Source organism: Sebastes fasciatus, chromosome 17, assembly GCF_043250625.1.
Source record: "Sebastes fasciatus isolate fSebFas1 chromosome 17, fSebFas1.pri, whole genome shotgun sequence".
Lineage (NCBI taxonomy): Eukaryota > Metazoa > Chordata > Actinopteri > Perciformes > Sebastidae > Sebastes > Sebastes fasciatus.
The window spans coordinates 23,274,125-23,298,317 of record NC_133811.1 but is presented as its reverse complement, the minus strand read 5'-3'; the positions used below and the strand labels follow the sequence as shown (position 1 = coordinate 23,298,317).

The window sequence follows — 24,193 nt, the reverse complement described above, 5'->3', positions numbered from 1 at the left end:
CCCGGCAGTCATGCTGAGATCAGTTGAGATCATGTTCCTATACCTCCCCCTCTTGCTCTTAATGGCATTTGCAAGTTTCTACAGCGCCCGAACAAAAACAACTAATCACAGCCGAGCAGTCGCTAATGCAGCTGTCAGTCACTGCTCGTGAAACTCCTGAACTCCAATCAAACTGTCAAACTAGGCAGCGCTGATCAAATATGAGAATAGAGAGAAAAGAAAGTCTGACCCGGCCGCCATGTTGAAAACAGTCAAGCCCAAACCAAGCACCGCCCACCGGCCGGAGCAAACTTTCTTATTTTACAGCTAAACAGTACACTACAAGATGATTCTGAAAACATTTGAGGCAAGAAATAGGCATTACAGTAACAGATGATTGATTCATATTTGATCAGCGCTGCCTAGTTTGACCGTTTGATCAGAGTTGGGGAGTTTCGCGAGCAGCGATTGACAGCTGCTGTAGAAAATCCTCGGCTCTGATTGGTTGTTTTCCTTCGGCGCTGTGAAATCTTGCGAATGCCATTAGGAGCACCGGAGGACACCGGATATTTTTCTGATTATCTGTCTCATGCACTACTGTCAGGATATAGTGACCGTTTTAAAAAAATAACTTTTTTTCATATTTGCGCCAACTTCAGCTTTAAACAGAAAATCTTAATACTTTATAGTCAGAAGTTAATTGAGAAAAAACAGGCTTTTAAGGGCCTTTAATAACATTCATATGTAGCCCAGCAACTAAACTATATAAAGCAGAATTTTCTGCGGTTCAAAACCAAGAAAAACCAACGAGAACGTGTCAATACTGAAAATGTATTCTATTGATGGTACTTAATTACGGGAATTGACTTGTTTATAAATGTAACTGAAACCATTTAAGCTGCAAATTAGACCGCACAGGGCATTTTATGTGCGCATACAAAATGTCTTATTTTGGTTCGGCTTTGATGTGGAATACATTTCAGCTGTGAACTGTTGCCTGGGGGGGGCTCTCACAAACCGCTCACACACTCATGTGTGTGCAGACCACACAAACAAGCGCCTTAGCCCCACATTTCAACTTCTGTGACATGTTTGCACCAACATGTAGCTGCATCCTGTCCTTTGATGCTCTTTTAAAAGAGACTGTGGCTAATGCGTTTAAGAATAATGATGAAATAATCGCCGCCGCCATCATTAAAAAAAATAAGAGCACTTTTTAAATAAGATGTCACAGAGCACTGAATCGAAGCGGGCAAGAAAAAGATATGAAACGGCAGTAAAAAGAGATATTATTGAGAGGCGATTTAAAGGATGGACACGATCAATACTTGGCTGAGTGTTCAAGAGGAAACCCACCCGGTTACTCTGTTTGCAGAGATTCATGTGAGATGAAAAAGTTTGACAGAGCAGAGAAAGGACATGCGCAGTTTCGCTGGGAAACTGGCATATCACCAAACAGTCCCCGACTCCCACTGCTCTATTCAGATGGCTGACACATCACAACGTTCACCAGACGTCCAGTTGAAGTCAGGATCCTCACGAGACTTCTGCATGAGCATGAGCAGCCAAATCAGTTCTGAAGCAGGCAGGCGACCAATCTAAAGGACGCCAATATTACTGTGGATGTAATGTGCCACCGTGTCTTTGCACTGGGCAAAAAGGCCTGGCTGCCGTGTTCACATAATCTGGAGTGACAGAATATCAGATTGTTGATTAAGGCGAGTAAATAATCTGCTGCCTAAAAGATGAGGTAGGCAAGATTGGAGCAAATATGATTGAAAAAGTTATTTGTATAACTATATCCTGACAGAAGTGCATAAGACAGGTTATCTGAAACCTGAAAATCCAGTGCCCCTAATGGCATCGGCAAGAGTTCACAGACCGGAGGATAACAACCAATCAGAGCCGAGCTGGAGCCTTCCGTCTCTGAGCAGCTGTCAATCACTTGAACTCTGAACAAACTCAAATTCTGAAAACATTTGAGGAGAGAAAAAGGCATTATAGTAACAGTATATCAAGTCATATTTGATCAGCACTGCCTAGTTTGACCGTTTGATTGGAGTTTGCAAGTGATTGAAAGCTGCCTCTGTTGAATGAACAGCCAATAGGAACGCTCTCTCTCTCTGAAATGACCTGTGATTGGCCAAAGTCTAAAGTTACGGGCTAGATTTTCTAAAGACTGAAAACAGAGCTGTGAGGAGGTGCAGAAGTCTAGTTTTCTCTCAGAGCATTTGAATTACAATATGCTGAAAGGTTATCATGGATTTTTTGCCCAATGATGCCAAAAACAAGGTGAGAAAATGTGGTTGTATATAGCAGTATGATGTCGGGTAAAAAACAGTCCCATGCTTTATTAAGGCTCATTACACACTGTAGAGAAGGAGCGCATACAAAGCCGTAGGGGATAAGTGAGCTCTCTTCTTACAAAGTAAACTAGCTTTCTTAGGACAAGTCTGAGGTAATGAACCACTACTAGATAAGGGAAGCAAAGCCGGTGTTAAAATCAGCTATGTCGTCTTGAATCTGAACACTTTCAGCAGGAGGCAAATAAAATCAATAAATAGCAAGGAGGCCATATTTTTAAAAGGTCTGGATCTTTGTGGCCACAAAAACCAGCAGAGCTGAAAATAATGGAGGAAAAACATTAACAGGGACAAAGTTCAACCAGCCGGCTGTGCACATCAGGGTTCAACCGGGCCAGGCCAAAACAACAAATGTATAAGTCCACAAAAAGGCCCTCGGTAAAGCGCGGTCCTCCACCAACGCTCAACACTCCTCCAACTCACAAAGCTGCAGAAATCCATATCAGTTTATATTTGTTTATCATTTGCCTTCCGGGTTTAATTTCCTGACAAACAAAATGCTGATTAGCAGCCCACTGAAGAGGCCTGGAGGTCAGACCATCGGGGGATAGTGTTGTGAACATACTGGAACTTTTGGCTAAATAAAGAAAATCGAAAATGGCTGAAATCCCAGATCTGGAGCACCATCAAAAAGATGGAGTCGACTGATCCTCGCACAAAAGGCTATTTGTCCACCAAACCTCAGCCAAATTCAGTGTGATTTCTTACGTATTGAACAGACAAACAGATGGAGCTGAAAACATTACCATCGTATAAATGGAATGAACGATCTCGACACCGACTACTCAAGACCGCACCAGGAAATAAACCCAAGACATACTAGATGTCGTTTTTTGTTGCCAGTGACATCCTTATTGGATGATGATCTGCCACAGTAACACTGAACCACTCATCTTCAACAACTTCACTACATGACAGCACCTCATACATTTGCCATTTTTGCTGTGTCTGATTTCCATGTGCAACTGCACAACAACACAAAGGAAGTTTTAAAGGTCACATATTATGCTCATTTCCAGGTTCATAGATGTATTTTAATGTTGCACTAGAACATGTTTACATGCTGCAATGTTCAAAAAACCCTTTATTCTTCTCATACTGCAGCCTGAGTCTGCCTGCCTCAGAGCCTAATTCAGCCTCTGTCTGAAAACCACTGATTCACAGCCTGTCTCCTCCCACTCTGCTCTGATTGGTCAGCGTTTTCTGTCAATCAAACTTCCTCAACAACAACAGCGTCACCCTCCCCCTCCCTCCCGGAGAAGCTCTCTCTCTCTCTCTTTCTCTCTCTGAGAGACGAGTGGAGAGATAGCAGCTAGAATAAAGTTTATAAACCTGGGCACAGCACCAGCGAAAATAAAGTCCATCCACTGGGTCTTCAGAGGATCCGAAGTGGGTACATGGTGCAAGCTTTTGTGTGGAGTATTGCAGCCAACAACAGAACAAGCGGGTTTTCCTTTCAGCATGTTTACTAGTAAACAGTCGAAATAACAATGGCGGACGCAGCTTGCTGAGCCGGCTACTCCGTGGGCGGGGTTACCAAGCCGGGGTATGGGGTGAGGGGGGTGCTGTTCTGTTTCACTGGAAACAGGAAAGCCATATATGGCTTGCATTTCTGCCTAATGACGTCAGAAGACTAGGAAAAAAGCGAATTTTTATTTCTGCACCCATTTCCGGACAAACGGAGGAGGAGAAAAAGAGAGAGGATGGTCTTTTATGATACTATGGTGGCCTGTAGACACACTGGGGACAGATATTGATGTTTAAAAGACATGGAAAAGTGCATTTTGCATAATATGTGACCTTTAATGTAATGTGTTGACATTCACAAGAATAATCTGGCTGCAATTGGGAGACTCAAATCCATATAAGATGGTAGGTTTTGGCTAGATGGAAATATTCACTGTCAAAATATGATGTAAAAAATAGTACAGCATGATACAGGATTGCTTTGTTCCTTTTTTCTCTTTTCTTTTTTCTTCTTGATCCTCGTTGGATTAGCTGTTAGCTGTAGCTGATTAGCTGGATTGTTTATGTTCAGCAATACGCATAATGATTAATGACAAGTCTCCCCATTTGCCGAGCCAATTGGTTTGCAATTGATGATAATTGCTCACAAATTTCCCAGAGCCCACGGTGATGTCTTCAATTTTTTAATTTTGTTTGACTATCAAATGTATAATGTTACCAAATGGAGAAAAGCAGCAAAAACTCAAAACTGTAAAGATGAAACCAAAAAATCTTGTGCATTTTTGCTTGATAATTGACTTAATCATTATGCATGGAGTAAAATTCTATTGACCAACTTATCAATTGTTTCAGCTCGACTTACAAGGTTAAAAAAGAATAAATGAATGAGATCATTTACAATGACAGTGTATGGACTGTGAAACCATGTGAGCAGTAGGGATGTCACGAGGACCGATTCTTCATTATCAAGTCCATGCCAAAATTTTGAAAACGTGAAGGGACTCGTTTTTCTGCAGTACCACAGGTACCGAGGATCAGAGCTCGAGACTAATGGCGTCTCGGCGTCCCGGAGACGATAGAAAAATGTCATGACAATGCTACATTATGACCAACAAATCAGTGGTGAAATCAGCAGGAGAAGAGCAGCTAGTTAACGTTAGCTGTTAACTCCGTTATTTAGCAACAGCTAACAGAGGTTGCATTGAGTTACATTATGATGCGTTCAAGCTCTAAAAGTGAGTATTGGGCGAAGGTAAATTATAACGTCATGATGTGTTCATATGTAATGTTGTAAAATTTAGTTTTTGGCGAGAAACTTGAGGCGGATCATCAGGGATTAATAATAGATTAACAAAAACCAGTATGCAAACGGTAATAATGGAGTGTATGTTGAAGTACATGGGATTCGTTGTTTTGTTTTTTACCGTGGTATGGAGTTGGGTATCGAGAATCGTGGAATTACAGACCTGTGTATGTGAGATAGATCACGGTGAGGAAGACCACGCCGGCAGCGAGAGAGACTCCGAGGAGGAAGAGCGTCTGGAACTCCTGTCTCGTCAGCCTGTCCTTCAGGTACTGCAGGAAGGCGTAGGCTTGGAGAAGTGCAAACACACCTGTAAAAAGAAGCCACGGACATAAAACAAAAGAATGAGCAAACACACAAAGGGAAAACTCACACTGAATATTTGAGGAGGCCCCGATTCATGTTGCTTCCTGCAGGGTAGAAAGAGGGTTTACGTGGTTAAGAAGCGCTGTTGTCAGTCTGGCAGTATTCTCGACAAAGCAGTCCGCGATAGCCCCTTTGGCTGTTCATGCAGATGTCAAAGACAAATACTGTGGGACAACATATTTCAAATGCATGAGATAGATTTGTGTGGATAAGCTCTTCTCCTTTCCCCTCGCCTTGTCCTTCTTTTTGCAGCCCCTTCGGTCATACTTCCATCCTCCGTTCCTTTGCTCTGTCACTTTCCCAGCGCCGTTTTCTCCAGTGCGTCTCTCAGTCGAATTCGATATAAAAAATTCTAAAAGAGGCCTGGTTTCCCTCTCTTTCGTCACCTCCCATCCTTTGACAAATCTTGTGTGAAATCGCCTTACCCCTCCGCTAGCGCCACCGCCGCCCACAGCAGGTCTCACCCATTTCCAAGGTTAAGCCCCTGCCTGTCTCCTGGAGAGCCGCCACGGTGCTAACACGCTTGTCAGTCTATGCCACCCTGCCTGCCCGCCTCAGGGGCTGACGTCTCAGCGGTACCGACAGGTCCAAGGCTCTGTCACTCTCTTCCTGCCTCCCGCTGTGCTCCCTGAATGCTACCACCAGATGTTCTGAACAGCTGCTACCCTCAGCGACATAAAAAAACACACTCAAAGAGAGTGTGGAGCCAAAAAATGGAGAGAGGCAGAGATGATTTTTTGGTGGTGCGTTTTTTTCAAAGCCTCTCATAATGTTGTTTGTGTTGTCGACACAGGAAAACAGGGACACTTCAACGTAAGCCTGCTGCAGTGTTAAGAGATTTTTTTTTTTAAAAAGGTGCTGCTTGGCTTCCTGAAGCTGCCAACGACAGTCCTCTCCCAATCTGGATGTAAATGAACGCAAGAATCCTGCGCGTACATACGCACCCATCCGTGCTGTCAGGCAGCAGATGGGCCCACTCTTGAGTGGCGGAACTGAACAAGCTTTAATAAACTACCCACAAGCCAAAAATGAGAAGTACTTACAGTGCTAAACCCATATGGGTGGCTCTTGAAGTCGCTTACTTATATCTATTTTGTAAATATATTCTGAGAAGGTCCTGTGTTTTTCTACAGAGCATGACTAACGCTGTCAGCGCAGGGGGGGGGGATTCAATTCCTGCTGCAGCCAAAAAATCTCAAAGTGTGTGCATCCACGGTTACTGTAAGGTGCTCTGGATAACAAGCAGGTGGCTTATGTAAAGTCACACCTTTTATACATGAACTACAACCAGACAGCCTGAACCTTTCCTTTGTGCTGCAGCATGAATTTGTTGGCAGGGTCAGGAGCAGGTTGGAGGAAGTAGACGTGAATTCTCTGAAATACAGTCTCTGCATTGCATCAATGTTGTATAAAAAACCCAGTCTGCTCTTTATGTAACTTTAAATAGGAATGTTCTATATAGTGGTAAAATACAGTACTTATACTTTCACTGTAATTCAAGGTAAGATGAAACAAGTATGTGTTTTAGCAAAGACAAACGTAGTATTAAATTGATTGATTTTGGCCAGTTGTGGGCAGCCTAACAAGTTGCAAACAACGCCAACACATTATCCCCCAGTTAAGTTGATATGGCAAACAGTTGTCTATTTAGACATTGAACCAGCACGGAGCACCATTATTTGGTGGTCATGTTTCTAGCCACCTGATGAACACAAGTCCAACATTCACCCTTCAAATCCTGGGGGAAATATTTGGCTATAGGCCTGTCACGATAATTACATTATCGACTTATCGTACGACATGTGGACATGACCTCGATAATTTTTTACGTTATCGACTAATTGTACAATATATGGACATACCTTGATCATTTTTACGTTATTGACTTATCGTATGATAAATGGACATGACTTATACAATATATGGACATGACCTTGCTGACCCTGATATTGTCCGTTGTGTTTACATGTTTGTTAACATAAGAGTGTCGCCATCATTTTAGCCAACATGACATTTTTTGTTGTGTGGTTTATGTTTTATTTAGTTAGGATATTTCAATATTTTTTTCACATTCTAATTCCAATGTCTGAATATTCTTAAGAATTAAACCTTCATTGCTCTTTAAAAGGGTGAAATTGCATTATTAGACTAATATGTTATCATTATATCAGTGGCATAAAATGGTCTTAAAATGACTAATATCGTTTAATGCAATTAATTCTGGGATTAAATATCGTCCTACAAAAGTAGATATTGTGACAGTCCTATTTGGCTATTCAATTTTTTTTAAATTTAGCTGCTAAATGCATAATTGGGTTCACAAACGAGTGACTAGGTAGTATACAGGAGGAAATGAAGCAGACTAGAGTGAACCAAACCAGTAAAGTTGAGGGCCGTGCTATCCATGAGAAGCTCTGACATCTGGTGAGAAAGGTATGATTGAGTCATAACTTGGAAAATAAGGCAGCAACATTTTCCAAGAAATGCTGACTTCACCGCTGCACTCCGAACGAATTTCATGTTAAAACTTTTCAGGAAGGGAACGTGTTCTTCCAAGAAGAACGCAGCATCAGCTACCCTGGAGGTAGAGAGGGTGGGGCTTACCGGCAGCAGCCATGTGTTCGCTGGTCCTGATGGGCTGGAAGCCGACAAAAGGGATCTGCATCGACAGTACGAGACCCACGATGTAGAAAGTGCTGTAAGCTGTAAAGAGAGGAGAGACAAATGAGAAGGAGAAACAGAGAGAGAGAGAGAGGCTTGATCAGATAAGAAACAAAACACAAATAAACTATTGCACTACTAAAAACCTTCTATTCTGCTCCACTACTCCACTTTGGGTCCTACGAAGGGAAATCAACCTCAATAGAGCTATTTAAAGTCTATTGATTTTCACTGTCACACCTCAGAGGGAGTAAATACAAAATACCTAATCTAATGTCATTTACTGAGAAAATGGGAGCTGGCTCGGCGCGGTGTGGAAGGGAGGCCTGGAGTGAGACGAAGGTGCTGAGAACAGTGCAACTCCCACCTTTGTAGCTGGGGGGAACCGATTCGCAGACGCACCAGCTTAATTAAGATTTCATACTCTTCCTGAAGAGTGTGCCTCGTTTTTTAAGTAGTTGTGACCGCCCTCAGCTATCTCTTTCTCACACATCTGCTATTGACTCAAGACGGAGAGAGATGAATTGTGAGGGAACATGGACTGCAAGGCATTTTATTAAACTCAAATTTTCTTCTTTCTTTTTTTTTTTTTTACTTCTCCTTTTTGTATGTTCCTTGGTAGTGACTGAGAGACACCTGGCTCTGAAAAGAGGAGCTGCAAGATGTAAAGTAGAGGGAAGGTGGTGGAGTATAGGGCACGCCTGAAGACCTAGGGCCCTATCTTACAACCGGCGCACAGCGCAGCGCAACTGTCTTTGCTAGTTTCAGACCGACGCAGTTGTCATTTTCACGCCCGGCACCCACGTTGTGCAAGTAGCAAATGTACTTGGGCGTGTTGGTCTTAAAATGAGGTGTGGTCATGCGTATTGTTGGTGAATTGCTATCCTGAGGCAGCAGAGAGCGATTGCGCCATTGACCTACAAAAACCTGGTCTAAAGTCTGGTTCAGTGTTTTATTTAATTTAAAAGGGCTCATTATTCAGATACTGAGATTTGTCTACACAGGCAGGTTCACATTACGCGTACACATGCTGCTTGTTACACACACACAGGGACGCACAATAGCGCTCCTTCTCAGTTAAACAGTGTCGGCGCTACAACAATGCTTTTATTCATGTTGAGGAAAACAGAAAATTCAGGTGGCAATTTAAAATATAATGGATATAATATAATACTCAGCCGGTCTGAGCCACCCGTGGGTTGCATCCGAAAGCAATACAGTTTTCATTATTTATTAATACATGTTTATCATATTGAGCCTAGTGCTTTGCTGGTTAAATACGTTATCGGTGCATTTGCTCAGATGCAGTCAAATAGAGTTGTTCATGGGACGGAGGATTGGGCGACGGAGGCAGAGGTTCCACTGTCCAAGCACCACATACATCTGCTCGCGCACTTTCACTTTGCGCACGAGCAGATCCGATTCCTTAGCAGAAAACGCTTCTCCGATTGCCGAATCCGTTTTTTAAATAGCAATGCGCCAATGATGTGCAGGTGCACCTGGCTTGTAAAGGGAATGGGAGACGATATTCTGATTGGTTTAATTCCCGTTACGTCCAAAACACACCTACAGTATGATTAATTAAGAGACTAAATACATTATGTGCTCCTTAACTAGCAGAAGTGTAGTTGGACACGCCCTCAATGCACTTTAGACCATGTGCTATAGATTGTTTAAATAGGGCCCATAATGTCTTTTCTGACCAAATGGTGCATGAGGTTTGCTGGATGACGCTCCGGCAGCAGACATCCTTGAGGAACAATGAAGACAGATATATTTTCAACTTCATCCAACAGCCTTGCATCGTCAAGTAGAACTCCATTGTTGAACAAGCGTTTGGAGATGGAGCAGAGGTAGGTCAAAGCCCTCTCACTTTGAAGAGGCCGCAATTCATTTCCAAAGCTCTCAAAGACTATGCTCTGCGGTTACAGCGACTGCAACATATAATCATGTGTAAAAGACACTTGGCATGGTATCATTTTTTTCTTGACCACAACAGAAGTGCCTGTCGCGGTCTGATGCGTGGAGGGTTTGAAGGATTGAGCTTGCGTTCCCCGAGCCAAACATATAATGTGCTGAAGCTGCCACGTGCTCTGTGAAACTGGGATGTTCAGCGGAATAACAAGCCTATCCTCTTCTACAGCGCTTTGACTCTGGTATGTGCAAAAAATAAATAAAATGAAAAAGAGATCAGGTAGCAGGTGGCTGCATTTACTGTTAAGTGGTGTGTGGATGTCTGCACCGCCGATGATGGGATGCTTACGGTTGTGAGAGGTGAGCACAGGCGTGACCGGTGCATCTGAGCTTGTTTCAGGGTCAAATGCTTGGGCAACGGTATTAGGAGACGCGCATAGGAAAGGTTTTGTCTGCTCATTGCATACATTTCTATTCTAATGGAAGAAGGTCTGAAAACACTGTCAGTTTCCATTTCAGTGACTGTATGTGGGGGAGTTTTAAATCAAGTCACGTACTAAAAGTCAGTGTGGTTTGTGTGTGTGTGCAGCTTACCGATGTAGACTCTTCTGCTGTAGCGTTGCATCAGCATCAGCACAAACACATGCAGGGGAATCAGGTTGATGATAAACACGTAACCTCCCCATGCTGACACCTAGAACACACACACACAGACAGATATGTCAGTCAACCTGCAAGGACAGCATCGTCTCTCTAAAACAGTCTTCTCCATTCAGAAAGAACTGGCCCCGAGTGATCAATTATTCTTCTTTTTGTTTTTCTGGTTCCAATGAGGTAACCCTGCTGAGTCGAGACTTTTCCTGTTAAAATGCTACAAATCAGCTGTGCAAGAAAGATGTCAGGTTTGCCTCAGTGACAGGAGATTAATGGAAACCTGAAGTCCCATTGAGACGCAAAGGGTTTCCCACATTGTCGCAGTAAACCACCAGATGGATTATCGGAAAAATGCATGTCACGAAAGTGAAAACGGAGCTGGAGATACACGGTTACAGAGCAGCGACAATATGTTGAAGTTGTTGGGGAAACAAACCCAAATCAGCCCACCATGCAGAAAGCTTTTTGTTGTATCTAGTTATTCTGTCTTGCTTCTGGGGTCTATATGGAAATGCAATTCAAGGTGCAGATTAAAAAGTCTTCCACAGTCTGACGTGATAGTATAATATATTAGAACAGTCTACCAGGCAGGGATGTTGTCTTTCCCCCGACCTTAATCGCAATTTTTATAGAGCCTCCGGCACAAGCAATTAGGCAGAATAAAGACCTTAACAGGGATAAAGGTTGGGAATGAAGAACACATCACTGGGCTCCGGGCTATTTAGAGGACCTTGACACCTGCCTTCCGATAGTCCATTTCAATGAAATTGCATTGCTAGGCAACAGATTGAGTCCATGTTTACTTCTTGTCAGCTTATGTCATTCTCATTTACAACTGTTCAATGGTCTATATTATATATCTATATATTAGGGCAGTCAAAGTAAACGTGATAACAACTAGTTAATGCAAATTTGTTTGAACGCCACTAAGTTCTTTAACGCATTAATGCAATTGATCTTTTACAGGTTACAGCGGGCTCAGTTTTAAAGCTGGAGTGAAGGTAAGGTAACTAATTCATTGGTACCAACCGTGTCATACTAGCTTGTCGCTAAGGAGGTTAAATAACGCTCCAAACTTAGGCAACATTTTGGCGATGAAAAACCGGTATGGTCATTTTCAAAGGGGATCAAAAACATAACTTGAATTGGAGTTCTAAAAAAATGACATCTTGGGGGTAACTATAACGAGAGGAATTAATCAACTTTATAAAGCCAACTACATCACTATATGGATCAGGACATTAGGAATGATATTGAGAGATAGGTTGTCCTTCTGGACCTCAGTTCACGAATACATACTATAAAAATGAATAAACCTCCACGACTCCTTTACTTATTTCCATCACTACCAGTCGGGATCACTGAGAAACAATTCAGAGCCGGGGATAAAGTTATTTCAAGGTTTATATGGAGGGCCACGAGTCTTCTGTATAAACATTTCAAACATCACAGATTGGGAAACATAAAGAGAAGAATAAGAAGAGAAATGGTAAAATCTAGAGTGATATCTACAAGGAAGGGAACGTAAGCCTCATTGGAGACAGAGATGAAGCAAAGGATTTACTGGAACAGAAAATTTCACTCGATTTACCCTAGAATTGTGGTTTAATGTAGTACGGAAATATAGATTAGAGAAAGAACTCTGACTTCCTGGATAGCCTTTAGACATTTTATCCCGGGCACTCTTGACCAGAGGTTCAAACGACGGATTCCAAGTGGTATGACAGCATTATGCTCAGTAATAAAATATGGAAATGTTATGAGTTTCCAGGAGCTGAAACAAGCACGACCCCTTCAGATAATTGCAATTAAGCGACTTTTATGACCGAGATATAAAGCACAATGTAAATTTAGATAAATAATTAGAACCATAATTGGAGTTTACTATTCAAAGAAATACAGTATAGAATAATATCTACATTATATCAGCACCTAATGGAGAGAAGCAGAAACCCTACTTTACATAAAAAGCTGAAATGAGGAAAAAAGAACTAATTAATAGTCTGTATTAATATTACAGAAGATGAATGGTTGCATATTTGGAGAACAAAACAGTCTAATGTACTTGGAGAGAACACTGTTGGAAGAAAGTAATTAGATTCTTTATTATACCCAAAATTAAGAGCAAATACTTGTTTAAAGCACAACCATGTTGGAAAAGATGTGGGGCAAAAAATATAGACCACTCCAAAATGTATTTTGGCTTTGAAATTGTACAGTTTGGGGGAATTGTTGAAATGGTTATTATCAGAGTTCTGGGCTATGATATAATACTGTGCTTTGGTCATATGTCAGGAGATACTGTATTAAGAGAACACATATCTACTGAAAGTCCTGTTGGCAGCTTGTAAGAGATGGTAAAAGGCAGAACCACCAACACAAGATGGATGGATGAAAACTGTGAATGAAATATATGATATGGAACCGTTAACTCATAGGATAAGAGCTCAAGAGGAGAAATGGATGATGTTTACATCTAAACGACTAGATAAGAGAATGAACCACTGAATACGTCACTGGAATAAATAGGTTGCTGTGGAGACGAGGTGTTTTTTTCCCTTTAATGTGTATGTGACCTTTCTGTAATGGAAAAGCAATAAAAAAGAAAGTAGAAAGAAATGGTGTATTCATGTGCAATGAAAGTTACTGTAGCTTTTGACTAATCATTACAGCACCAATAAACGGTATATAAATAAAAGCAAAAACTCAATATGTGACTACATTAACTCAATTTTCAAACACAATTTGAATTAAATAACAAGTCAATCAATCCATCTTTACATATAAGCCCCCCCCCTGCACAAAAATCACCTCACACACTTTGAATTAAATCCTTCAAGAACGGATGTAAAAACCATCTTACTGCCTCTTCGCTATTAGACATAAGCACACAGCTATAAAAACCTGACGTATATAGAATCTATAAAAACTAGGCAATCATACTTTATGTGTTAGATGCACTAATAACTTTAAAAGCTCCACTCAAATTATACCTCAGCCGTTTTTGAGGTCCGCTAAATATCACGGCGCTCGGTGTGGGGAGGGCTATAAAACAACTCTGCAAAAACATCACCGACAACTTTTCAATTGCTTATACTTGACTACAGCGAAGGGGCAAATGGAAACAGTGAGAGCACTAGACAGACCGAGAGGAGAGCAAAGAGAAAGAGTGTTGAGAGAAAGAAAGCGAGACAGAGAAAAAGAGAAAGGAGAGTGTTAGAAAGTGAAACTGAAAGAGGGAATTAAACAGGAAAAGGGATTGCCGGTACGCAAATTGTTTGATGAGCCTTTATTCGCAGTAGCTTGTCAGAAATAGCCCCATTGCACCCGCTCAGCACGATGAAAAGAGCATTCATTACGCTTCTGCAATTACAGGAAAAAAAACGAGCACATCACGTCTAATTGATAAAAACATTAATATGCTACATTAAAGCAGAGGGTGAAAGAAAACTCCTAAATAAGTTCCATGCTGAATGGTTAGGTGCAATTATCTTTTGGCAGTAGTTTGCATCTGTTCTCTCAGATGGTGACAGCCAATTAGTAGCATGTGAACCGTATCTTGAATGAATAACAGAAATGACTTCAATTTAAGACTCATTTTAAGTGTTGACACAGGAGGAAGTGATCCGAGTCTCTGTTGCTGACTGGCTGGGAACTAACGAAAATTATAACACTTGAAACACAGTTGTGTGCAGTGCTACTGGCTGTGTGACTGCATCATTTTTCAATTTTCTAGTGAGTATGCATGATAGCAGAAAGAGGAAAACAGAAAGAGTGTATTGAGAAAATGAAATTTAAATCCCCCCTTTTTCTCTGCGTTTGGCCAAAACTGGCTGCAATCTACTGCGGGCACGAAGACAAGGTGGACAACTCACCCCGTCTTTTTATTGTGAAGGTCTATAAATCGAGAGGCGTGTTTGTGAAATCATGGCATGTGTTAATTCCCAAAAACCATGCCAACCGCACCGGCGTTTTCCAGGGTAAACTTAATAAAAAAGCCTCTTTAAAATATTGATCACTGAGTTGAACTCTCTGGCGTCACTGAGGTGCATTATTGACTCAGAGTCAGAGTCAACATTATTTGTAAGGCTCGTTTTCCCCTGTGGGTATTTAACTGGGCAAAGGGGTAGCAGGTTTAATGCCATGTCAGAGGGATGGAAGATAGTGATTGGAAAAGTTCCCATGGTCACTATTTGCGTGTGTTCATGGCAACTGAGAATTACCAGCAGCTCTAATAAACTGGTGTAATTTAAACATTAAATGAATAGTTAATTACCGTTGTGCTACAGTTACATCATTTGTAGAGTTTGCCATGTGGGTTTAAGAAATAGAGTTCACTTACCAGATCTAACTATAAAGCAAGGAATCTCTGTCTCTGTCTGTCCTTCTGTGTGTTATTCATATGCATATCTCGAGAACCACTCATCTGATCTACTTCGCACTTGGCGGGTGTATTGCTCAGGACCCAAGGGAGTGAAGTGTCGAATGTGGTGCAATTTGGCCAGATGGTGGCGCTATAACAATGAACTATACCTCAGAAAACTTTGAACCCTAAGTCTCAGAAATAAAATTCTTTTCCCCTGGATTATGTGGGTTTAGACAAATGTAACCATATAAGCCACGTCTATACTGTGTCTTTACTGATGTTTTGCCATTTAGAATTTTTTCCAAATCAGATTTTTTTTGTACTCCTCCTACAAATTTTGGGCAATCTTGACCAAATTTGGTAAAAACATCTCTGGACCAAGCTGGAAAAAGTTAAGATTTTTGGATTGTTTATGTACCAGACAGTTTTGCTATGGCTGGCCCTTAAAGTTAGCTCAAATGCTGTGGCGGGGCCACATTTGGTGGACATGTGTAGATATGATGTCTGGGTGACCATGACCAATTTGGTGCCATTTGGCCAATAGGTGGCGCTGAAGCAGCATCTTCTAACTATAAAAGAAGTATTCTCTGTATGTCTGTGTATGTATATATGAATGCCCTTCACACATCTTGTTCATCCAATCAATTTCACAAGGGTACCAGCAGCCATACCATAGTTCTCAACAACCTTGCAAGAAGAACTTCTGGGAGCCAAGCAATTGGCCCGTTCCAGAAGGGCACACGCTCCGAACAGGCAATGGACTAATTGGTATTAAAGCAGGATTAAGTAACACTGAGTCAAAACGAGCTTCAGCTGGCATAAGGCATCCATGTTTGCTTGTTATGCAACTTGAATATATCCATTTCTAAACAAGACCGTCAACAGCCATGCTAGCGGCTCTCGAGGAGGCTGTACTTAGGCACAGTGGTGCTAAATGCTAACATGCTCACAATGACAATAGAGCTGAAACGATTAGTCTATAAACTATTTTGATAATTGATGATGATAATTTGGAGATTTCCTGCTTTTCTCTGTTTTAAATCATATTAAACTGAATGTCTTTGGGTTATGGACTGACAAAACAAGACATTTAAAGACATTATCTTGGACTTCAGTTTATAAAATGACAGAAAATAGCAAAAAATGGCCATCCTAGTTTCTCAAATGATTAATCAATTAATCTAGAAAATAACTGACTGATTAATCGATAATGAAAATAATCGTTAGTTGCAGCCATAAATGACAATGCTAACATGTCGCTGTTTAGTGTTTATAATGTTTACCTTGTTCACCATCTTAGTTTAGCGTATTCGCAAGTATTAACAAGTCAGAGATCGGTAAATGTGTTAACTTGGGTGTACTGCTAGGTAGATGGGTAGGTAACTGGGGAGGAAGTGGGTATACTCTCCTATATAAACCAATGGCTTTTTGGCTGATAGTAGGGTATACTGTAAACCAGGGGTGCCCAATACGTCGATCGCGATCTACCGGTCGATCGCAAAGGTAGTGTGGGTAGATCGCATGGCATTAAAAAAATAAAAAATAAAAATAATAATAATAATTAATTTTTTTTTTTTTTTTTTTTTTTTTTTTTAAATAGACGTCAGCCAACAAATTGCAACACTGTTTCACCTGAACTCATCTGGAGTGGAGGATGAGATTTTGACACTACAAGCTGACATTCAGCTTAAGTATACCATATACCATATATTACAGTGTAAACTGTCAGGAAAAGAGATGAGTATACCCCCCGCTACACCACTGATTAAGGTGGCATCAGCGTCTCTTTTTCAGCAAACTCTACAATGCAATTGCAGATTTACCTCTGGAGGGTTCTGTTCATGCCAGCAGAGCGCACAATCAACCAGAGGTAAAAAAAAAAAAAAGAAAAGAATGGGAAATACTGGCCATCTGTTCACATTAGAGGACCATGCAAAGATGAATGCCCAAGACTAAAAACCAAAGCAGTGTGTGTTTGCACACGAACAAGCTCCATTTGAAATTATGGATCTAACAGCCAGCCCTTTGCCCGAGCCACAGGCTAACAGGTGAGGGCAGGAATCAGAAAATGTTTGGAGCAAAGTCTTTTAGCCGTTATCGCTTTCTGCGTTTCATACCGGGCTTATCTGATGACCGCGGGGGCACTCAGAAGAGGATATAGCGAACACAGCATGCAACAGGGGGAAGGGTTTTAACTCTGGTGTGTGTGTGTGTGTGTGTGTGTGTGTGTGTGTGTGTGTGTGTGTGTGTGTGTGTGTGTGCAATAGTGTTTGCAGCCTGCCTATGTGCTCTTATTAAACAGTCCATTTATGACAATGAATATGAATGTGGTTCTGTTTATCGGTGCTTATTCACTAACACCAGCAGTGACTCTCTGGTTCATTAAGAAGACTTTAAGATGAGTGCCATTAAAGACAAAGACACTTAATGATCTAGGGTCAACGGAAAGGTTGCAGTTGCAGCACAGACTGCTCCCTGAATCTCCATTAGATTCCGCTGTTAAATAAGACGTCTGGATGTGTGTATGCCTGCTAATGAGTCAGATGGTGATCGCTCCAGGGCTACGCCTTGGGCACAGGCCAGACTCCTGCTTTCATTGTATTTTTATCACAATGATACTCTAGTTTTGTGTTGGAATTATATCATTTTGAATTAAACAGGACTAAGAGTCTACAACCATAATAGCAGTTCTGTGAGGCTGAACTATGGATCCGTTTGAGCTAAATGCTAACGTCAGCATGCTCACAATAACAATGTTACCTAGAAGTGCACTCGGAGAGCGCAGACCTCCGCCAAGGCAAGTTTCATGTACGTCGCTTTATTTATTATTTTACTTTTGGTTTTTACCGTGGTATGGAATTAGTATTGAGAACCGTGGAATTTCACTGGTATTGATATTGACTCCTAAATTTCTGGTATTGTGACTTCCCTAGTGGGCTTCATACTCTGGGGACCATGAACGTCTGTACAAAATTTCAGTGCGATCCATCCAATAGTTGCTAGAGATGTTTCGGTGTGGATCAAAGTGGTGGACCGATCATCGACTTTCCCCTAGAGCTACGCCGCTAGCATGGCTAAAAAGTTAAACGAAGTGACATCTTTTTAACCATCACCTGAAGTGCTCTGCGTTCAGGGCATTTAATCAATAGTTGATTAAGCAAAGAAGCTGCCCTGATTTTACAGGTTGTTGTGCTAGAGGGGACTGTGGAGGCTTTAGAGAGGAAAGTAAGCTTTGGGAACGAGCAGTGCAGTGCATCTGCTTTTGCTCTGTCCTCTGTTTTCCCTCTCGCTCTGCCCTCACCCACTCTCCCCTCACCCCTGGAGGGATGAAAGGAGGATGTGGCGCAGCTACCAGAATGGTTTCCCGTGGCTCCTGTCCATCAGTAGGGTCCTGCTGCTCTGATCCTTTTCTTAATCTCGTCCTTCTCCGTCCTCTCCACCTCTGATTATGCCAATATCCAGGCGGGGAATCTGTCCCTCTCTGTCTCCATATCTGCTTTACGAGTGTCACATTCGATAAAGCCCGACTGGAAAAGGTAGCCATGGCTATATCCTGATTAAAGTGACGGCGTAAGGTGATAAAAAAATATATAAATAACAGGGGTCGGTCAACGAGTGGATGCAGGACCAAAAGGAAACGGTGGGGGCAGTCGGGAGGTTGGTGGTGTTGATGGAGACACATGAGCCTAGTTTGCTGCTCACTGCTAGAGACTTATCTGCAACAGTGGGTGGGCTGCGGATACAGTACTGAGGAACATCACATCACTGAGGAGAGGGGGAGAGAGGGTGTCAAAGAGAGAAAGTGGTAATAAGGAGAACGAAGCATGCAGACTCAATGTTCCCATTGCTTCTGACGCGGAAGTTACACATCACAACATATTCTCTCTCCCGTCTTATCACTCAGTGTTTTCTCTCCATCTCCCTGTCCACTCTATCCCGTCCCTTCCCTTATCTTCCCACACCTCTCTCTCTATGCTTTTGTCTCTCCACTCTCTGTTTTGTCTCCCGTTCTATTCATCTTTCCATCACTCCTCTATCTACCCAATCCTCTCTACGCCCCCATCGGACCGTGTGGCCCAGTGTGATCGATGAAGCTGGATTTCGGTAATCTGTTTCATTTGATATCTGTCTCACTGCCGGCCAAAGAGATTTAGCCCAGAATGAGCAAGAAGCTGGAGATTTTCATAGGCGCTCACACACACACACACAAACAATCTGTCGCTGAGGCAGCGAGCCCGGATCGTCTTTTTATCTCATCTCTCTCATCAATCCCCTGATGGGCTTGTGCCTGAATTCATAAATAATGCAGACAACACTGGCTGAACTGCTCCTCCTCTTTTTCCATGCTTTGTCGTGTCCATGCTGGACCAACAGAGGACAATCACCCCAACAACACTACCATGTCAGGAGCGCGGTTAATTAGCAGGAACCAGATCTGAATTTGAAACTAGCTCCAAATGCATATTAAGTAGGATTTGCTGAGAAACATGCTTTTCAACTCCGAAAGGCAAAGTGGCAGACCAGAGCCAGAGCTACTTTACAAAAGACAGTTGCAAAACATTTCGTAGTAGCAAAGAAGTCGGACTAAAACGACAAAGCATCTCCTGCAGCAGTGTGTGTGAGAATACAACGGTTTTTGAAGTCCACTCTTGTCATCGTAGTGCTGCAGAATCAGTTAGTTCCAGCGCGTTCAACTCGAGTGAAGACGAGCATAAAACAGTGAATGTTCTTTGTGCATGCCAAACAGAAACAGAATACATGTTGTTGCTTATGATGAATGACTGAGATGTTTGCTTTGAATGTACTTTGGAGTCTTCTCTTACTCAAATAATGGGACAAGAAATGGAAAAAAGGTTGAGAAGAACCGGAACCGGAATTGTTCAAAACCTAATTATACCGAGCTGAAACACAGTGAGTCAGTCAGTCAGTCAATCACACTGTCTCCACGGGGTAGCTGGTTGCACAGCAGCGAAAAAGAAACAAACAAGCAAAAAAAAAAAAAAACTAAAGAAAGCAGATAAACACATCATATATTTACATCAAATAAAATATAGAAATGGGTAAAAAGCAGAGAACACAAGTAAAAAGAATTTCAAAATAGGTTCAATTATGAATAAAAATATAAAAGGTGGGAATAAAAAGTCAAGGCAGCTTTGATTTACAGTTCCCAAGACAATGCAAGTAGTGTGTCTGTACAAGCATGAGACAGTAAATAATGAGATAAATGAGACTTGGATTATACCCAAAGACTGAATATAAGAAGTGGACGTAGTCACTGTGACGTCACCCATTGGTTTGTGGACTGCCGTTTGAAGCCTTGAGTTCAGCATTTTGGTCGTTGCCATCTTGGTATTTTGCAACCAGAAGTGACACGAGAAGGTGGAGCTAAGTACAACCGAACACTGAATTTCCAGGCCTCCAAAAAGGTTCTAATTAACTTTCATGAACTGAAAACACACTGGTAAAGGCTTAAAGTTCTAAGACACAAACACGGACAACGCCGTGGTAGCAACCTGTCAATAACAGGGTAGCCACGTCCTAAAAGCATATCCTGCTTTATGGTCTATTTGACTCTAAATGGGACCATAATTTACTAAATGAACATCAAGCTGTATTGAAGAAGACTTGAAACTAGCGATTGAGACCATAAACTCATGTTTACAATGTTTACTGAGGTATAGCCAGCAGGGGGCGACTCCTCTGGTTGCAAAAAGAAGTCTGATTGTATAGAAGTCTATGAGAAAATGAGCCTACTTCTCACTTGATTTATTACCTCAGTTATTCAGCATTTGATTATACCTAGCTCCACCCTCGTGTCACTTCTGGTTGCAAAAAAACGACATGGCGATGGCTAAAAAGCAAGATGTCAACGGCCAAAATATCGAACTCGAGGCTTCAAAACAGCAGTCCACAAACCAATAGGTGACGTCACGGTGACTACGTCCACTTCTTATGTACAGTCTATGTGTGTACCCAGCGTGGTCGTGTATGTATGTGTTTGTGTAACTATTCTCACCATGTAGAAATAGGAGAGACAGCAGCCAACGGTCCAGAATACAGAGCCCGTCTTCACTGACTTCACCTACGAGAGAGAAAGTGGTATGTTAAGAATACATCCATTATGCTTCAACATCAAATAAGACATGCAGACCCACAGTTTGTGTATCAGGGACATTAGAAACTACAGCGCCCTAGGATGCACATTCCCTGTGATAATGACATGATGTTCTCCTTCAATTACAGATGAAAAAATTGAATCCGGAGTGCTGGCTGTCGTCTATACTACAGCTGCACTCTGTTTGCTGAGACATCATAGTCTCATTGACAGCTCTGTTTACACTGTGATTCACCAGAGTTAAGAGCAAGTTAAGACATTTATTTTGAATCTAATGGAATATGAAAATGGATAAAAGTGCTAAAAAAACATTCAGATTTTGTGCGTCTTTAAAAACACATTTTAATGATCACAGTTTAATGATCATAGCAGATGTGGAACAGCCAGCTGTGGAGAGAGCGGCGGATGACAGGAGAGCAGTTCAGACTAGACCAACGCGAACATCTTGTAAACAAGCTTTCCTTCCCCGCCATAGGCCGATAAAGCAGGCAAGTGTGCACATTAACATTTCAAAACACACTGAGATAATGAAAAAGTTGCGAGCGCAGACACAGACGCACTTAACGGTGCTCGTTCGAATCATCAAACTCGAGGAGAGAACAACGGGGGGAGGGGGAGGTTGCCAAGAAGCTTGATCACATCCAACAATGCCTGGGATTTGCTCACAGGGGTGAATCAATGATCGCTGGACCAAGGTGGTCTCGCCTCGCCCAAATACCCAGCAGAGCCTCACAGACAGAAGCTGGATCAATTAACTGCACATAGACACACCGACGCTGCTTCATACTGTCGGTGCATGCAGAAATACAAAAATAAACTGTCCTCAAGCAGTGCTTTCCCTATGTGTTGAGGTCGGCCACAGTAAGTAGGTCTGCGCTGACCTGATTATCATTCTCTCCTTTAAGAAGGTGGAAAACTTTTGTTGTTTTAGGTCTTTGTTGCTCTGTTTGGGTCAACAGCACTAAAGCCCCATTCAGGTGAGATTTATTTCTCTCGGGAGATGGGGTGATTTTGATATTACATGCGCTGGCCACTGACTAGTAACATTACAGGCCAAATTACCGTCCAGTATGGAGAGACACTGTTTTCTTTTGTTTTTAAGTGTATTGAGTTCTTATACATAGAGCTACATTTACTGTACAATGCAGTCTAATACAACAGTCCTGCAATAAATCATAAAGGAATGAAAGTGCGATTTATTGCAGGGCTGTTTTATTAGACTGCATTAGCTTGGTGTAACCTGGCAACAGAGCGCACGTTGCCAAAGGCACAACCACCAACACTTTTCCCAAATAGCTCCATGTTGAGTCTTTCTTTTTTTTTGTTAAAGAGTGAAAATAAACTTGATGACAGATTAGGATAACAACAGTTAGGCTGCATTCACACCAAATCAGACATTGCAGTGAAAACATAGCTTTTTTTAGGCTGTGGCGGTGGGGACCTCAGGGGATGCCGAAAATAGTGCAGAGGCGATAAATTGAACAGATCCACTTTTTGGAGAAACACAACCCGACATCACCTTACAATGGCCAATCACGTAACTGGCAATCAGACCGAAAGACGGCCACAGGAAAGAGAACAACATGACCGACCAAAACACAATGGTGCAGACAGACAATCACTTGTAGGACCCGGCATACTAGCACCATGGCGTCACACAAATGGGCCATTTAAGTGACACTCCCATACCGCCGCACAACCCTGCGCTAATCGCTGCACTGCCTGATTTGGTGTGAATGCAGCGAGGGTCCGCGTGACGTAATTTCCGTCATCAGCGGATGTACTCGTAGGTTCTGTGCCGACGGCCGCATACCGGCAATTTGTTGTGACCCTGCGAACTTGTTCGCTCAGGGGTTAGAGCAGGGGTCGTCCTTTAATCACAAGGTTAGCGGTTCGATCCCGGCTCCTCCTGTCTGCATGTTTAAGTGTTCTTGAGCGAGAAACTGAACCCCAAGTTGCTCCCCGGGTGCTTTACAGGAGCCCACTGCTCCTAAATGAGGATGGGTTAAATGCAGAGGTCAAACTTCATGTATGTATGTGGCGATAAAAAAATTATTTTAATGTGCACGTTTGTTTGGGAGTATAACCGAGGCTTAACTGCACAAGCCGCTGTGTTATCCTCAGACAATATTCCCACTCAAGCTGGGCCAAAGGTAGCATATACATGTTCAACTGGTGCCACCACAACCGCCTCTGCCAACCGCCCTCCCAGCCTCCACTCTCTTTGTCAAGTCACAGAAGTCACACAGTGTGATACCAGTCCAGCTAATTAAATGGGAGCCGAGAGAAAGAGCGGAATTACTGTTACAACAATGTAGGCACGGTGCACGAGGTTAGAGCAAGGGGGGGAGGCAGTGCTACTCTATGTGTGTGTGTGTGTTTGTGTGTATTCATGTTATGAAGAGCTGCGGTGTTAAAAAGAGCAGCTCTCCTGGGTGTGAGAGGATTCAATTATAGATTATGGGAGGGTGTGCAAGAGTGTGAGTGTGTGTAAGTGTGTTGGGAGGGAGTAAACACAGAGATTAAGCGAGTGGAGTTGAATGGGTTATTAGCGGATAAAATGAAGGAGTTGGATAATGAAGATTGGGCTGAGCGTTGAGAGAGAGGCTCTGTGCGTTTCTTGCCACGTGGAGGAGAGGACGGGGGGTAAAGAGACACAGAAGGAAAAGGAACGAGCAATAATGACATACAGGAAGAAAGAGCAAGGTGGGAAGAACAAGGAAGAAGAGTCAGAACGCAGAGCACTGCTAGAGCAAAACAATGGCAGGGACAAAAGAAGACAAAGACAATTAAAGGGAGACGAGATGGAAGAAAGACGGAGCGGAGGAAAGGGAAACGCAAAAGACAAATGTGGGTAAATGAGACCGATAATGGGAAGCAGTGGTGCATGGCTGAGATGATTGTTTTTCAGGGCGCTTGCCAAATAGAACGGAGCGTGTGAGAGGTGGTAGGTGAGTGGAGAGGGATTTTTTTTTTTTTCGATGGCAGCGCTTCGCTGATGACAC

General features: G+C 42.3%; 1 protein-coding gene across 1 annotated transcript in view; it reads right to left on the bottom strand.

Annotated features, from left to right (window-relative positions):
* The window catches only part of LOC141754707 (dolichyl-diphosphooligosaccharide--protein glycosyltransferase subunit STT3B), a 108,024-nt gene that overhangs the window by 19,301 nt on the left and 64,530 nt on the right, over positions 1–24,193 (bottom strand). Inside the window, exons 4-7 of the mRNA XM_074613957.1 lie at positions 21,090–21,155; positions 10,648–10,747; positions 8,083–8,181; positions 5,276–5,422 (exon numbers count right to left, since the gene is read on the bottom strand). Coding sequence (XP_074470058.1) covers positions 5,276–5,422; positions 8,083–8,181; positions 10,648–10,747; positions 21,090–21,155 — 412 coding nt within the window. The remainder of the gene's footprint in view (positions 1–5,275; positions 5,423–8,082; positions 8,182–10,647; positions 10,748–21,089; positions 21,156–24,193) is intronic.